The following is a 16,867-nucleotide window of genomic DNA, read 5'->3' on the forward strand; positions in this document are numbered from 1 at the left end:
GAGCAGGGGGAGCTTGAGCAAAGCCACAGAGAATGGAAAGCAGCTGTCCATCATGGCCCCACTGCTGGGTGCCTACAGTGGTGCTTCCGAGTGGGGCAGGTTGGCAAGGCCTTGAGGGTTAAGCTGAACCAAGTGGCTTTGATTCTGTCGGTAGCAGGGAGCCATGGCAGGTTCTTGAGCAGAGGAGTAGGTTTCTCAAATCTGCCGTTGAGGGAGCCTCCTAGGACCAAGGCAGCAGGTGTTCAAAGGGCTTCCTGTGTGTCCTCCCCCCACCCCCCAAGGTTTCCAGGTACGTCCTGCCTGCAGTCAGGTCTACAGCTTCTTCCACTGCGCAGACCCCTCCGCCTCCCGGCTTGAACCACTGCTGGAGCCCAAGTTCCACCTGGTGCCACCTGTCAGCGTGCCCCGCTATCAGAGATTCCCACTGGGCGACGGACAGCCCCTCCTCCTTGGTAGGCTCTCAGGGGTGTCAGAGTGTGCTGAGCTGGAGGCTGGGCTCCCTGCAGGTGGTGCCCTAGGGCCACCCTCTCTGGTCCAGCCCCTCCAAGCTGTCAGATGTCAGAGTGGCTAGACTCACCTGAACAAAGTCTGTGTACTTTTGAGGGAGTGGGGGATGGCGTGGACAGGAAGACCGCTGACTCACCTGCCTTTGGAGCAGCCCACCTGTGTGAGCTCCTGCTCTGCACGAGGCATCTTTGGGCTCTGCCCCCTGATTAGCTCCTGTGTCTGGGGCCAGCATAATACTGAGATGTCAGACCTGATTGCAAGTCTGGGATCCACCCTGAGGGTTATTCCCAGTGCCTGGACTCTAGAAGTGCAGGTCAAGGAGTGGGTCACCCTGGTGGTCTTCTTGGAAGAGGGAGTCTTCAACCAAGGCATTTGTATAGGTGGAGAAGAGCTAGAGGGTGGGGTTTGAGGGATCTTCTGGGTGGAGGAACAGCAGGAGCAAGGGAGGTGGGTTGGGGGAGGGCCAGTGGCCTGTGGGGCTCATGAGGGGTGAGCTGGGCATGGATTGGGGTGAGGCCAAGGGGAGGCCTGGGATGGACAGTCAGGGCTTGGAGATCAGAGCCTTGAAAGTTTAGCCCGTCCCTGTTCAGAGATTTGGGCCAGATTGGAGTTGGGGGGCAGGGGTGGGGTGGGGTGTGCTGCCCTGCATGTGTCTCATTCAGGATTTAAACCCAGCTTACCCCTTCCTGCCCCATCTCAAAGGAAACTTAATTTCCAAAGTCCTGTTTTGTCAGGAGTTTTTATTGGTAGAGGGATTCTATAGATAGAAAAATGAAAGTCACTCAGTCGTGTCCAACTTTGCGACCCCGTGGACTATAGCCTGCCAGGCTCCTCTGTCCATGGAATTCTCCAGGCAAGAATACTGGAGTAGGCAGCCATTCCCTTCTCCAGGGGATCTTCCCAATCCAGGGGTCAAACCCAGGTCTCCCGCATTGCAGGCAGATTCTTTACCTTCTGAGTCGCCAGGGGGAAGGGCACCCTAAAATGTGACGTCTCTGGTCAGGCATCCTCCTGCCCCCAGAGGGCGCCCTTGCCCCCAGGCTCATTTATGTCCAGGCTCAGCCACAGTCCTCCGAGGCTCAGGGAGGAGTGTGCTACAAAGCTCATGGTTGTCGCCTGTGACCTCAGCTGGGGCTTTGAGTGCAGTCCCCCGGGGCGCCCTCGGCAGCTCTGCTGGGGCTGGAGTGACGGTTGGGACCCTGACTTGTGCCTGCATAACCCATGGCTTGGAGGATGTGAAACCAACGGTACCTGGTGAAGGGGTCCTGGTCAGGCCCCAGGATGAGAGGTGCGGGCTCCTCCCCAGGTGCCCAGGCTCCCACCCAGCATGGGGCTGGCACTGCCCAGGCAGCTCCATTTGAGACCCACCACTTGGCCTTGAGGCGGGGCTAAATAGCTCAGTTGGTAGAGCATCAGACTTTTAATCTGAGAGTCCAGGGTTCAAGTCCCTGTTCAGGCGTGCTGTCCTCTGTTTTGGGTTTCCCTCATAGCTCAGTTGGTAAAGAATCTGTTTGCAATGCAGGAGACCAGGGTTCGATCCCTGGGCTGGGAAGATCCCCTGGAGAAGGAAATGGCAACCCACTCCAGTACTCATGCCTAGAGAATCCCATGGATAGAGGAGCCTGGTAGGCTACAGTCCATGGAGTCGCAAGAGTTGGACACGACTTAGCGACTAAACCACCGCCACGCGGACTTGACTGTGAAATTCCCCCTCCAGCTGATGCCCTGCATACCCACAGTGCCCTCTTCCTGGAGGGCAGCTCCCGGGGCAGCCCGCCGCTTCTGGATGCCCCAGCCTCACCCCCTCAGGCCCTGAGATCCCAGCGCCGGGCCTGGAGGATCAGCCAGGGCAGCTCCAGTGAGAGCTCGGAGTCCTCGGACAGCTTGGCCCCCGTGGGTGTCTCCCGCAGTGAGTGAGGGTCTCCTGGGCCCCACCTGGATTCGCGGGAGAGGGGCTTCCTCCAGATGGGCACTGGTTCCCTGCCAGGGCTGTTGAGGACAGCGGAGGAGGGGAACAGGACATCTAGACTGAGCTCTGATCTCAGAGAATTGTGACCTCTGACCTGGACAGGGGTCCTGACCGCTGACGGTGGTCTGAGCTCTGACCTCAGCCAGAGCCCTAATCCCAACGTTCAGTTTCCCCACAGGAGTCCCTCTGACCAGCAGCCCTGTGGTGAGACTCTATATGTCTGTGGATCTGGCCCCCTTTCTGGGGATCAGTTTGCAGCGTGTGACCTGGAGGCTGGTTGGGTGGGCGAGGAGGTTGGGGGGTCATTGAAACTGGGGGAAGACTGGTACATTTCCTAGGGCTCATTTTGAGCTGAGTGCTCTGGCTCCAAATTCATGTCCCTAGTGGCGTGTCCATCACTGGATCTGCACCCTGGGCGTCCCACACACACTGCCTCCTGGGTCAAGGTCCTGGGTCAGGGCACTCAGTCCTCATCTCCCTCTTGGATCCACAGTCACAGCCAAGTGGTGGGGCTCCAAGCGCATCGACTACGCCCTGTACTGCCCTGACGTCCTCACAGCCTTCCCTACAGTGGCCCTGCCCCACCTCTTCCACGCCAGCTACTGGGAGTCCACGGACGTGGTGGCCTTCATCCTGAGACAGGTATACTGCCCCTGCCTGGGAGGGCCCAGCCTCCAGGGAGAAGGAGGCTGGGCTTGCCTTGCCAGTCACATTGGACACTGGAGCATGGCAAGTGGAGGGGGAAGTGACCTGGACAGACAACCGTTTGCATAAGGAATATGACTTCTGGTCAATGTCATGGCACTTTCTAGAAAATTAAATAGATGCCATGTAGGAGAACGTGCCCATGTTCAACTTGGAGATTGGAGTCATCACGCTGTTCTCCTGTGGGTCTCAGTGTCCTCATCTGTAAAATAGGTGGAGCAGAGAGGCCAGTGACTGAGAGAGAGCCTGGGAGGTGGGGGCTGGATTGCATGCATGCTCCACGGCCAAGGAGGCGGAGACACAAGAGATGCGGGTTCGATCCCTGGGGTTGGGAAGATCCCTTGGAGGAGGGCATGGCAATCCACTTCAGTGTTCTTCTCGCCCAGAGAGTCCCATGGACAGAGGAGTCTGGCAGGCTATAGTCTGTGGGGCTGCAGAGTCAGACATGACTGAAGTGACTGGGCACATAAAAGATTTAACTCAGGAACAGCTAGATGGAAGAGATGCAAAGGACAGGGTATGGGGAAAGGAGTTGGGTTTTCCATGCCCTCTCAGAGGGTACCACTGTCCCCAGAGCTCCACGGCTTACCAACCTGGAAGCTCTCTGAACCCCATCCTTTTGGGTTGTTATGAAGCCTTCGTTACATAGATTCAGTTGATTAAATCATGGCCATGGGTTCTCCTGGCAACCAGCCCCATCCTAAGACGTGGTGCCACTCACCTCACTAACATAACAAAAGACACCTTTGTACCTCTCGCTTAGGAAATTCCAAGGATTTTCGGAGCTTTGTGCCTGAAGCTGGGCAAAGACGAAACACTTACTTCTTATTATAAATCACAATATCACAGACTGAGAGAGTCGCTGCGGATAGAGAAGTTCAGGGAGGAGTCGTGGAGCCCCTCTGGGGAGAGAGAAGGAGCCACTGAAAGAAATAGAGGAGGGCACCCCTAGAGGTCAGAGGTGGGTCAGAGTGGATAGACGGGAGGGGCCTCTGAGCTGTGCAGGATGGAGGTCACGGGGCCTTGGCAGGAATAGCGTCAGTGAGCCACGGGGTCAGAAGCCTGCCTGGAGTTGGGGGAGGAGAGGCGGCAGTGAGGAGGGGGAGACGATAGTGTAGGCTGTCTTTTGAGATCTGTTGCTGTCAAGCAGATCAGGGGCATGTGATGGTTGTTGAAGAGGGATCCTAGAAAGAGGCACCAGAACACATGTTGACTATTTATTTATTAGATTTTTGAAAAAACAAAAAAACAAAAAAACAAAAAACCAAAAAACTATTTGGTTTCTTTTCTTTTTTTTTTTGATCAGGCCGTGTGGCATGAGGGATGTTAGGTCCCTGATTGGGGGTCGAACTCACAGCCCCTACATTGGAAGTGCAGAACCTTAACCAGTGGACTGCCAGCAAAGTCTCTATGAGATGCTAAGGAGTCGGGATGATAATTTAGATGCTAAGGAGAATGAGCCAGTAGTGAGGGGCTAACCAGTGATGCAGGGTTAACAGGGGAGCTTGCTCCATCATGTTCTTGAGCAGGTGGGTGGAGCTGGGACCAGGGCTCCAGCTGGCCTTCGATAATGGTCACCCACGATGATGGGGGCAGGGGGAAGGCAGAGAATGGGTACAGACCCAGGTGGTTCCTAGGCTGGGGTGTCGAGAGCAGGGGCTGCTCCCAGGGCAGAGCATTTCAGAGACAGTGGTCTGCCCCAGCTGTCAGGACAGGTGGGCAGAAAGGCTGCCCTGAGGGTCCCAGGCTGGGAGGCGGGAAGGCTTGGAGAAGGGCCTGGCTGTATGCTGGAGGGTCCTGACACCAGGGGGGGGAGGCGGGGGTGTCCAGATGGCCTAACCTGGAGTCCTGCTGGGCTGTTGACCAGGTGATGCGCTATGAGAGTGTGAGCGTCAAGGAGAGCGCTGGTCTGGACCCCGCGGCCCTGAGCCCCACCAACCCCCGCGAGAAGTGGCTTCGTAAGAGGACCCAGGTCAAGCTGCGGGTATGCGCTTGTTGGAGGTGCCTATGGGTTGGGGCTGTGACATCAGGGAGGTGGGGCTGTCCCCAGGGGATGGGGCATCCACGTGGCCAGAAAGGGCTTGGGTTAGAGCTCCATGCTGATACATGCTGGGATTCATGCTTAGACGAGGCCCCCAGGATTTCTGTAGAGGTGGGGTGGAGGCGTGGAGCAGAGGAGATGGGGGAGCTGGTTCCCTGGGGCCTGGCTCCCCAGGAGCACCTTGGGTGCAGGTCCAGGGCACTGAAGATGGAGATGAGATGCCAAATATAGAGCTGTATGCCAGGCCTCTGTAGATGTGCACGTGAGTCAGAAAGAGTTCTCCCTACAACCATGGGGCTCACAGCCTGGGGTGGCATTTGCCAGGACATAGAGGGAGGCCTGGATTAGGAAGAAGATGGAGAGAAGGATTGTCAGGGTAAGCTGTGCAGGGCTTCCCTGAAGAAGTGTCACCTCTGCAAGGTATTAAAGTATGAGTAGGAGTTTGGTCCACATACATTCATTTACTCAGCAAACAATCATCCGTATTCACTTTGTCCCTGGCCTTCTGCCAGGCAGTGGGGCACAAGAATATACAGACACAGCCACTGCTATGGTGGGCACTTATAGTCTTGTGGGAATCTCAGACATGAACCCCAAGAATAGTCTTAAATGGTAGAAGGTGATCCATAAATCAGCTCTTTTTTTGTGAACATTTTTATTGAACTATAACCACACTTTACACAATTCACCCACTTAAAGTATGCAATTCAATGTGTCTTAGTATATTCACAACTGTGTGCAACTATTATCACAGTTAATTTTAGAACATTTTCATCACCTCCCAAAGAAACCCCTTACCCTTTAGCCACTGTCCCCCTCCGCAGCCCCTTACTCCCACCCCTAACCCTGAGCAACCAGTAATCTACTTTCTGTGTCTATAGGTTTATTTATTCTGGACATTTCACGTAATGCAATCATACAATATGTGGTCCTTTATGTCTGGCTACTTTCACTGAGCGTAATGTTTTCAAGGTTCATTCACGTTGTGGCTTGTGTCAGTACTTAATTTCGTTTTATGGGATCTTTCCATGTGTTTATTTCCATGAATGGAATCTTCTGTCATCAGAATTCTTGTTAGGGGGCCTGCATTCCTCACCTGACTAAGTGTCTCCAGGTCAGGGTCCATGACTGGTTCCTCTCTACATACCCAGAGCCCAGCCCAGGGACCAGCGGGGATGAGGTACCCACAGATATTTGTTGAACTATTGAATTAAAATATTGTGGGAATTGCGATAAGGTAGAGACTGTGTCCGGACAAGGCAATGGCAGCCCACTCCAGTACTCTTGCCTGGAAAATCCCATGGATGGAGGTGCCTGGTAGGCTGCAGTCCATGACTTCGTGTTGTGAAGGGTCGGACACATGAAGCGACTTAGCAGCAGCAGCAGAGACACCTGCTGGAGAGTCCCCGACTGTCTGGGGAGTCCCTGAGTGCTTCTTAGAGAGGACGAAGTTGAGTCAGGTCATAGCAGATGGGCTGGAATGTGGAGACAGAAGACCAGGGATGCTGTGGAGAGTCAAGGGGTGGGGGGATGGGGAATCAATGTGAGCCAAGGCCCTGAGGCCTCTCTGCAGAGCCTGACCTGAAAGAACCAGCTGGGCTTCAAAGGGCAGCAGTGCGAGAGGGGACTGAAACGGTTTCCCAGCAAAGTTCTGATGCCAGGCTCAGGATTTGGAGCCAGGAGCTTAGAAGTTCTGTGCTTTGTAAAGACAATGAATCTGCCGTGGGGGCTGTGTTTTGAATAAGGGGCTCCTTTAAGATGCTACTAGCAGAGTCCACGTGAGAGGTACCTGGGGTGTGGGCAGAAACACTGATGTAGGCAGTTTTGTAAAACTTCAGCGGTCTGGGGTCTTGAAGGGTGGAGTGGTAGGTGGTCATGGCTGGGAGCTGCGGAATGAATTGAAACCAGACATGAAGAAGGATGGGGATGCTGGGATATAGTTACAAACAAATGATGTGATGTCCAGAATTGCTCCAGAATAATCTGGAGTGGGGCAGGGGTGGGGTGGAGGATCCTGCAAAGGAAGAAGGGAGCCAGAAGGGCTGTGACTGGTTTCCAGCCACACGAGGCTTCCGACACTGTTCTCTCTACTCTTCACATTTAAATCACCCACTAAGCGAAGACGGATGGTAAATGGCTGCTGGATATGAGCCGTGATGTGGAAGGAAGAAGCGACGGTGACCCGAAGTTTCCAGCCTGGCCTTCTAGAAGGATGCCAGGCTCCGAGGACTGGCTGTTACCTCCAGGCTATGGGGAGTGTTAAGAGCAGAGGATGCTCATTTGTGGGAGTCTAGAGAAGGAGATGGCAACCCACTCCAGTGTTCTTGCCTGGACAATCCCAGGGACGGGGGAGCCTGGTGGGCTGCCGTCTATGTGGTCGCACAGAGTCGGACATGACTGAAGCGACTTAGCAGCAGCAGCCGCACTCCTTGGAGATGATGTGAAGTTTTAAGGGTCTGTTTTCTTCAGGGGTTCTGTCCCCACAGAACCCCTGTTGCAGAACCCCTGTTCCACATGTCTTGGAAACTTTAATGGGGTTAATAAGGAAGAAAGGCAAGATTTCACAGGGGACCATCCCTCCAACCCATCCTGAGGACAATGCAAATAAAAAGCAAGGTCAAGTCCCCTTGCAGAAGTTGAGCTGGTTTCTGTCCTTCCAGAATGTCACTGCCAACCACCGGGCCAATGACGTGATTGCTGCCGAAGATGGCCCCCAGGTCCTGGTGGGGAGGTTCATGTATGGGCCCCTCGACATGGTGGCCCTGACCGGCGAGAAGGTACAGAAGTTGGGCCCTCCCTTCCTGGGTGCCAGACGGCACCTGCGCCGAGGGCTGCGGGGAGGGGCTGGCTGCACGAGGTGGGAGATGCTCACCCAGGTCAGGGAGGGCGAGTGGCAGCGAGGGGTGGACTGGGTGCTTTGGAGAAGCCGGTGTGGCTGCAGTGGAAAGAGAAGGGATGGTGGGAGCCAGGAACTAGCATCAAGCAGGGACCCTGAGCCCTGCGGTCTTGGCAGAGAGCTCCCAAGTCCAGCCCCCTCCCCGGCTTTCAGCGAGTCCCCTGGCCGCCTCGCCTCCTGCAGGTGGACATCCTGGTGATGGCAGAGCCGTCCTCCGGCCGCTGGGTGCACCTGGACACAGAGATCACCAACAGCAGTGGGCGCATCACGTACAGCGTGCCACGGCCCCGGCGCCTGGGGGTTGGCGTCTACCCCGTGAAGATGGTCGTCAGGTCAGACCTAGGGGACATTCTCACAGTGGTTTCACCCAATTCCACGGCCCTTTCAGGTCTGTCCAGAAGATGGGGTCCTGGGGATGCTGTCTTGGGCCCCATCCCTGTCTGCTGGGAGAGAGGAAAATGGATGTGGTCACAGCTTTAGCATCAGGAGGTGCCACCCGGCTTCTCTCTCATCCTGGCCCCGATTGAGCTCTGACCCTGGCCAAGGGCTGATGTTGGCCTCAGGCTGACACCTGACCCTGAGTGTACAGCTAACCCCCAGGTGGGCACCTTTCAGGGGCGACCAGACCTGCGCGATGAGCTACCTCACAGTGCTGCCCCGGGGCATGGAGTGTGTGGTCTTCAGCATCGACGGCTCCTTTGCGGCCAGCGTGTCCATCATGGGAAGCGACCCCAAGGTCCGGCCGGGGGCAGTGGACGTTGTCCGGTGAGTGCTTCCTTCCTGCAGGGGACGTATCCTCTGGGGAAGGAACCAGTGGCTGTGCGGGAGGTGGGCTGTGTTTTTCTAGTTTCCTCTAGGAATTCCACTAGTCTCTGGGCTGGGAGCCAGGAGTCCTAGCTTCACCTGCAGGAGTAATTTACTGAGGGTTCTTGAGAACCTCCACCACCTTCCAGCCTTCTGTTCCTCCCTGCCTCCCTCTCTCCGTTTATCCTAACACGGTCAGAGCATTCTGTGCAGTGAATCAGGACGGGTCGTTTGCATTCAGATCTCAATCAGGATAAAATTGTTATGTGCTGATTACCAATCGCCATGGAGCAAATGGCTCCATTTTTAGTGACTTATGGTAGTAGTTTATTATTCTTTGACATCATTCCGTGGATTGATTGGTTTCTGCTGGGAGGTCCTCAGAGGGGGCCTCTCCAGAAATGGCAGTCAGATTGTGGTCTGGGCTGGGGGTCATCTCAGGGCTGGATGTTCAAGATGTTCAAGATGGGTGATGTATCTTGTTCCTTGGCTGGGGTCTTTCTTTTTCTCTCTTCGTGTGGCTGCTCCAGGTGGCCAGCCTGGGTGGTCTCAGACTAGCCAGACTTGGTACCTGGTGACGGGCTTCCCTGCTGGTAACTGGCCTTCTATGGTTCCCAGATACCCAGCTGGAAGCTACAAGCCTTCTTAGTACCCAGCCTTGGGATTCAGAGTCTTTTCCACTACACTTGTCCTATTAGTTCCAAGCTAATCCCAGGATCAGCCCAGTTTCGAAGAGGAAGGGAGCACATAAAGGTGTGACTACTGGGACACGTGGCTCACTGGGGGGCCCTTCTTTCGAGTCTAGCTTACACACAGTGCCAATCAAGAGACTGGACTTTTTATAGCTGATTGGAGAAAGCAGAGCAGGCTTCCTGGGAGAGGTGGCATTTGAGTCAGCCCTTGAATGACAGGTGCCTATATATTTCAATCCATGCCACTGTACAAAGATGAACACAAAGAGAAAGGCAAAAGGAAGAAAATACAGGACTGAGTTTGATAGGCTGAGAAGGTGAGAAGGACAGAGAAGAACAGATCATGTGTAGGGATAAGCTCATGGCCGTTGGGTGTTGGAGGCCAGTTCAGGACAGGGTGGGAAGTGTGGCTGGAAACAACCTCCCAGGGCTGCTGAACTGCAGAGAGAGGTGCGGAAGGATTTTGCCAAGAGAAAAACAAGAGAGGTACCACTTGAATTCCTCCCTTCCTGTCTGCCTCCCTCCAGGCTTCTGAGGCTGGTTCTGGGCCAGGCTCTATGCTCTGGTACTGATGCAGAAAGAGCTCCTAGTTGGAGGAAACTCATGGTCCAGTGGAAGAAAATAAATCATGGGCACAAGAAACTGTCCTCCAGGACTCAGAATCATCAGCATGCCAAAAGTGTACCGATAGCGGTCCTGGGAGTTCTTGGGGACCAGAACTCCTGAGCTGAGGCTTAGGAGTGGAGTTAACGTGAGAGGGTGGAGTGAAGATGCTGCCTGGTAGAATCAAAGGCTTGTTGACTGGCGGGGAGATGGAGGGAAAGGGAGACATCCAAGTGGCTTGTCTCTGGCTCCAGACACTTGAGTGATGACAGTGGCATCAGGGAGGAGGGGACCCAAGCAGAGAGGGCAGGGGTAGGGGGACCAGCTGGGCTGTGGGCATGCGGTTGGCACTTGTGGCCATCTGGGGGGGATGGCTAGGGCTCACAGGGGTCAACTCGGGGTGTGAATTTCTGGGTCCCCCTTGTTTTTCCCTACCATGCCCTGGAACAGCTCCTCCAGCTTCTTGCGGGTAGGGGGGAAAGCAGGGGGTGTGGGCTGCTGGACAGTGGGTGGCTTGCACGGGGTGGGGGCTGGACCCTGCAATATCCTCTCGCCAGGCACTGGCAGGACCTGGGATACATGATCCTCTACATCACCGGGCGGCCGGACATGCAGAAGCAGCGGGTGGTGTCGTGGCTGTCTCAGCACAACTTCCCACAGGGCATGATCTTCTTCTCCGACGGGCTGGTGCACGACCCGCTGCGGCAGAAGGCCATTTTCCTGCGCAACCTGATGCAGGAGGTGAGCGTCCGGCAGGGGAGGGGCTTCCACCGGGGAGGGGTGAGTCCTCGCCGCCCTCCTCCTCGGCCCCGCCTCCACCCTCAAGCTGGGGGGAGCCCCTCCTTTACCCTACATGCTCTGATTGTCCAAGTGGATGCCCAGTTGGCAAAGCACATTCATGTGCATCTCATCGGTCCTTTTACTGCCCAGCGAGGTGTGTATCTCCTCCGTCTCCACTGATGGATGAGAACGGTGAGGTTTAGGAAGGGGAGGCCACTGCAGGGGGTGGCCCCTGAGGCAAGGTGGACCCGTGACCTGGAGTCTGTCTGCGTGCAGAAAAAGGGTCCCCCACCAGTGCTCCCCGGGGGGACATCTGGGAATCCTTCGTGGCGGATGCGCTGGCCCCGCCCCCATCAGCTGCCCTGTGTTTCAGTGTTTCATCAAAATCAGCGCAGCCTACGGCTCCACGAAGGACATCTCCGTCTACAGCGTGCTGGGCCTGCCGCCCTCCCAGATCTTCATTGTGGGCCGGCCCACCAAGAAGTACCAAACCCAGTGCCAGGTGGGTGGAAGTGGGGGTGTGGGGCCAGTAAAAGCAGAGAGGGGAGAAGGTGGTTTATTCCGTTGTTTGTTCAGTCCGCCATCTGTTTGTTCTTCATTCGCTCATTCATTCATTCAACACACACAACTGGGTGCCTGTGTGGGGTGCAGGTGGACTCGGATGGCACGTCATCTAGTCCAGACGGGGAGATGGAGAGACTGGCCGACAATGCCAGTGCAGTGCGGCAACAGCCATAATGAATGACAGAGGAGCGCAGAGGACTGTGGGCCCTAAAGAGGAGCAGCCAAGCCTGACTCAGGGACAAGGCTGATTTTTTGAAAGTTGGAAGGAGTTGTCCGTGAAGGGCCTGAGCTTGGAAGAGCCTTTATGACAGAGGCAACAGCAAAAGGAAGGGTCAGGAGGTGGCAGAGCAAGTGTAAATTCTGGGAACTGACTTGGCTGAGGGTGATGCAGGAGGGAGCCGGAGCAGGGCTTGGAGCGGTGCATGGCGGAAGGCCTATGTGTCTTGCCAAAGCTGGGACTCAATGGTTCTGGAGCGGGTTCATGATTCAGAGAGATCCCTCAGGCTGTGGTTGGAGGGCGCATCAGAGGAAGGGGAGAGGGGAGGGAAGCAACGGCAGGGTGGCAGCAGGGCAGTGAAGGCCTATGGGTTGAGAGGCACTTCTAAAGCAGGATGGGTTGGATTTGGTAACGAAGGGATCAGAGTCTCAGGATGGGAGAAACGGAACGTCAAGGATGGCCCTTGGTTTCTGACCTGGGTGACCAGGTGCGCGTGTGCCAAGTTGCTTCAGTCGTGTCCGACTCTTTGCAACCCCATGGACTGTAGCCCGCCAGGCTCCTCTGTTCATGGGATTCTCCAGGCAAGAATACTGGAGTGGGTTGCTATGCCCTGCTCCAGGGGAATCTTCCCAACCCAGGGATCGAACCCCCGTCTCTTACATCTCCTGCACTGGCAGGCAGGTTCTTTACCACTAGCGCCACCTGGGAAGCCCTGGGCAACCAGGCAGGTAGTACCATTACTGGGATTGAGAAGCAGGTGATCGATGGGAAGGTGATAATGATCTCTTTGCACCATGTTGAGTGGAGGTGCTTGAGAGTGAGCATCAGGCAGAAAGAAGGGCAGAGATGGTGGGACCTCAGAGTGGGGACCATTGGAGCAGGGCTTCTTAACTCTAACCTGCACACAGATGACTGAGGGAGCTTGTTTAAATGCAGATTCAGATTCCTAGGCCTGGGGTGGGGCCTGACAGTCTGCCTGTCAAGGGTCCAGCTCCTGCTGATGCTGGTGGTCCACGGCCCACACTTTGAGTAGCAAGGTTCTGCAGGCCCAGGAAAACATCAATGAAGTTCCCTGGGATAGAAGCTGGAGGAGGGAAGAGACTTACCTTTGGGGGACCTTAGTGAAACTGACAAGGATGAGAGAGCTTCAGGAACCCAGGAAATCCCAGGTGTGACCCTTGGGTCAGACCGAAGCACTTAGTTGTGCCAAGCCAGGCAGGGAGCCTCGAAGAGTAATGAGCAACCTGGGTCGGGGAGAAGCTGGATGCTCCAGGGAAGGGACGATGTTGGGGCTGGTGGGGGCGGGGGGAGGAGACCGCCCGCCCCGGCTGACCTGACTCCTGTCCTCTCTGCAGTTCCTGAGCGAGGGCTACGCGGCGCACTTGGCAGCGCTGGAGGCCGGCCACCGCTCGCGCCCCAAAAAGAACAGCTCGCGCATGATCCTACGCAAGGGCAGCTTCGGCCTCCACGCGCAGCCCGAGTTCCTGCGGAAGCGCAACCACCTGCGCCGGACCATGTCGGTTCAGCAGCCCGACCCGCCCGCCAACCCCAAGCCCGAGCGGGCCCAGAGCCAGCCCGAGTCCGACAAGGACCACGAGCGGCCCCTGCCCGCGCTCAGCTGGGCGCGTGGGCCCCCCAAGTTCGAGTCGGTGCCCTGAGGGCCGGGCGGTGCAGCAGAGCAGGGGGCGGGGGGCCCACCAGGGCTGCCTGCGGGGACGGGAGGGGCTGCCTTGTCCCCGGCAGACACAGGCTGTTTCCTGCTTTTTCCCTCCCGTGTCTGTCCAGCAAAGTGTCCAACCAGCGAGGCGGGAGGGACCCTGCCTGGCCTTGGCGGGGAGGCTCCCTGGGCGGCAAAGGGGTGAGATCCAGGGGTCTCAATGCAGTCGCTGCTGCTCCCCTACGCCTGCAAGGCAAGCCCCAGTCTGGGTGGATGTCTGTGTAACCCCCGGGGGCAGGCTTGCCTGGAGCCCAAGTGTTTGACAAAGTCGACCATCTCTCTGAGCTCCTGAGGCTTCCTCAGTGATGGTTGGCAGGCCCTAAAGGGAGGCGCCCCCCAATCAGGGACCAACAGCCGCTGGCAAGTGCAGCTTCTTGGTTGCCCGCTGGGGTGAGGGGAGGGGGGCGCAAGCGGCATTTGTGCCCGCCCTCTGGCAATGTCCCAGGTCACCATCCTGGGCCTGGCTCGCCTGTGGCCAGGTGGCCACTTTCTGGGAGTGAGAGGATGTCCGGTAGGTTCATCCTGTGTTGGAGTTGTCTGTCCACACACGGTTGGGGGCGGGGTCTGGTGCTGACGGTCTGTCCTCCTGCCGCTGTCTATTGTCCCCCCTTTCTTGTCCTCCGTATCCTCGCCTTTCTCCCGGGGCCCTGGAGGACAGTCCTGCCTCTTCCCGGAGTCCTGTCCTGGTGCCCTCCGCTGTGAGGCTGCGGCCCTGGGCTCTGGCCTAGCTGGGCTGGCTGGGAACCCTTGAGCCTGTTGCTTGCCCTCGCTGGGCCCTGCCTTCCTTCTGAAATCGGAGGGGTCTCCCCAGCTGAGATCATGGGGCGTTTTTGACTCCTAGGCTGTCCTGCACTTCTGCCCTCTGTGGCTTTTCAGGCCTAAGAGCCCTTCAGAGTGCCCGGTGATCTATACCCTCCCCGCAGACTGAGAGAGGGGCTCTGGGGGCCCATTGCCCCACCACTTCCAAGGAAGCCCCTCTGCGGGGGTTGCTGGGAAGGGGGGTCCCTGTTCCATGGAGATGTTTGCTTTGCGCTGATGCCCAAACCTGGCGTCCCAGGAACAGAGACATCTCCCAGCAGGCCCTGGCCTGGCTTTTGCTCCCCAGCTCGGCTCAGAGTGATTTCTCCCTTTGGCTCCTGGAAGGCGGACAGCTGAGGTCCCAGAGCTCCGGTGGTTCATGTAATTTTGGCTCAAACTGTTGTGTTCTCTGCCCTTCCCCCGGCCACTCAGCTTGGTTTGATGCCTATAACCTCCTCTTGGGTCGTCCCTTGAGGTTGGCAGGGCTTGGCTCTCCTGGGGTTCCCTCAAATTCTGCCCAGGCCTTCCTGCTGCTGAGCCCCTGGCCAGGGCATTGGTCTCCTGCACTTCTCCTGCTTCCTGGCCCAGACCCACGCCTGCCCGTGTGGGGTGCTCTCTGGGCCGCCTCTGAGTCCTTCCGGGCTAGGCTACTCCAGCTTTCTCAGCCGGGCTCTGTGTCAGGGGCTGGGCTGCCCCAGGGCCCAGACGTCTGTATACCCAGCAGGCACCTGTTTGGCTCAGTGTTGCTTCTGCTGTCTACCTCTCGCAGCTCCCATGTGGCCAGGGTCCTCCCCAGTGGCGGCTGCTGGTGGGGGCAACTGGCCCTGCTGTTGTGAATCACGCGGCACACTCGACGCCCCTCTGGGGCTGGAGGGGGCCGGGCTCCCAGCTCCCACCCCTGCTCTATGAGAACTGTGTCTTCTCCAGCTCCACTTCCAGCGCTGCATCTGCACCCAAACCCAGAGCTGCTGGCAAGTCTGTCAGGGAAGGGTGACATCCCCCAGGTTCTTCTCTGGTCCTGCCTTCTGGTGGTTAACGACGGGCCCATCCCTCCTTTAACATTTCATCCTTCTTGGGTCTCCATTGGGCACCAGCTCCTATGGCATAGTCACCCCAAAGCCAATCTCTCCCCTCCTTTCCAAAATAGACCCTGAATTAAACTCAGGCAGACATAGTCTGCTTCTCTGAACTCCATCTTCTTTTTGCAAAAGCCACTGATGTATTACTCTCAAGTGATGAAATAATTAGTGTGAGACACTTCTTCCCCAGCTAGAGTACCTCTACCCCTTTTTTTCTGAGAACCCCAGCCTGGGAGCAAGAGAGGCTGGGACCCTGAAGAATTTGGAGTGTAGGGGAGCAGGGTTCTGTGGTTGTGGGGGTCAGAGCTGGGATGTGAGCCCCAGCAGAGGGCCCACACCCCTTCCTTTCCAGAGCTCCGGTCTGGGGCTCTGATGACTTGCACCTTGATATGGAAGGTGTACAATGAGGTGTTCTGAACACAGTGTTTTGGGAGCTGCAGTTGGTGTGTGTAAATGTGTGTACGTGGGGTTCTGTATCGTGATCAGACTCGTTTCAGTACTGCTTTTATGGCAACTCTGTAACCAACATGCACTTTCTCTGCTAGTGGTTTGTTTGATTTTTGTCCATCCAGTTGAGTTGGAGAAAAACAAAGAACCAACTTGTGTTCTCTGGAGGGGTTGCCGCTGCCTCTCCCAGAGTAGTTCTGTGACCCCCAGTCTGGCTGTTTTCTAGAGAATCCTTCCAGCTCCTGGTGTGCCTGCTCCCAGGGGCTGGGAAACAGATCTTCCCGCCTGACCAAAGCTCCTTGTTTCTTGCGTGGCATGTTTGTTCTTCCTAGTCCGGGGGGCTATCCCGATAGACGGCCTGCCTGCTGCCTTCCGCTACCTTTGCCCTGTTGGGGTTCAGGGTGCATCTGTAGCCAGGGCCTGCTCTTCCAGCCTCATGGCATTTTGCTAAAGATCTCAACTCCTCTCTTAGGCTCCGCAACAGATACATTGGAGAAAAAAAAGAAAAGTCGGACTCTTTCATGCATTTGGATAAATGGCCCTCCAGTCTGGGTGCTGGGCCACAGAAAATAAACAATTTTGAATCCCAGTATTCCAGACATTACTGGAGGTGGGCTCTAGGGAAGAGGGGAGGCTGGATCTCATGGTTTTTAAACTGTACTTTTACCACTTTGGAGCCCAGACCCACGCCCTGGAAGTGCCCTGCAGACAAAACATGGCGCCAATGTTTCAATGGAAGCTGGACCCCGAGGCATGTGGAAATGGGTCCCGAGGTGGTGCCGGTTTTGCAGGGACACTCACCCACCCAGCCCAGGTGCAGCTCCGCCCGGGAGGGGTGCTTTGCCTGCAGAGCCTCAACTTGACCCCGCCTTAAATGACCAACCTTCCTGCCGAATCCCCGGGGGGGGGGGGTTGGGGTGCGAAGTGCTCTGGAAACCTATTCTCTTTTGGCTTAGCCAAAAGAAACATCCCCTCCCCTTCCCCCGACCCCGGGCATGGGGGAACTTTCTTAAAAATCCCAAGTAGGGTTCAGTCTAAGCAGCGAGGC

The 16,867-nt window shown here is 56.5% G+C and overlaps 1 protein-coding gene and 1 non-coding gene across 2 annotated transcripts in view; both read left to right on the plus strand.

Moving 5' to 3' along the window:
• The window catches only part of PITPNM3 (PITPNM family member 3), a 90,840-nt gene extending 77,404 nt beyond the window's left edge, over positions 1-13,436 (plus strand). Inside the window, exons 13-22 of the mRNA XM_052657884.1 lie at positions 282-452; positions 2,225-2,416; positions 2,970-3,118; positions 5,049-5,165; positions 7,883-7,999; positions 8,302-8,450; positions 8,734-8,883; positions 10,775-10,958; positions 11,371-11,499; positions 13,134-13,436. Of these exons, the coding sequence (XP_052513844.1) occupies positions 282-452; positions 2,225-2,416; positions 2,970-3,118; positions 5,049-5,165; positions 7,883-7,999; positions 8,302-8,450; positions 8,734-8,883; positions 10,775-10,958; positions 11,371-11,499; positions 13,134-13,436 (1,661 nt within the window). The remainder of the gene's footprint in view (positions 1-281; positions 453-2,224; positions 2,417-2,969; positions 3,119-5,048; positions 5,166-7,882; positions 8,000-8,301; positions 8,451-8,733; positions 8,884-10,774; positions 10,959-11,370; positions 11,500-13,133) is intronic.
• Positions 1,894-1,966, plus strand: TRNAK-UUU (transfer RNA lysine (anticodon UUU)). Its single transcript has one exon. It is a non-coding gene; the product is annotated as a tRNA-Lys (tRNA).
• Positions 13,437-16,867: the final 3,431 nt, after the last annotated feature.

Source organism: Budorcas taxicolor, chromosome 19, assembly GCF_023091745.1.
Source record: "Budorcas taxicolor isolate Tak-1 chromosome 19, Takin1.1, whole genome shotgun sequence".
Taxonomy (NCBI): domain Eukaryota; kingdom Metazoa; phylum Chordata; class Mammalia; order Artiodactyla; family Bovidae; genus Budorcas; species Budorcas taxicolor.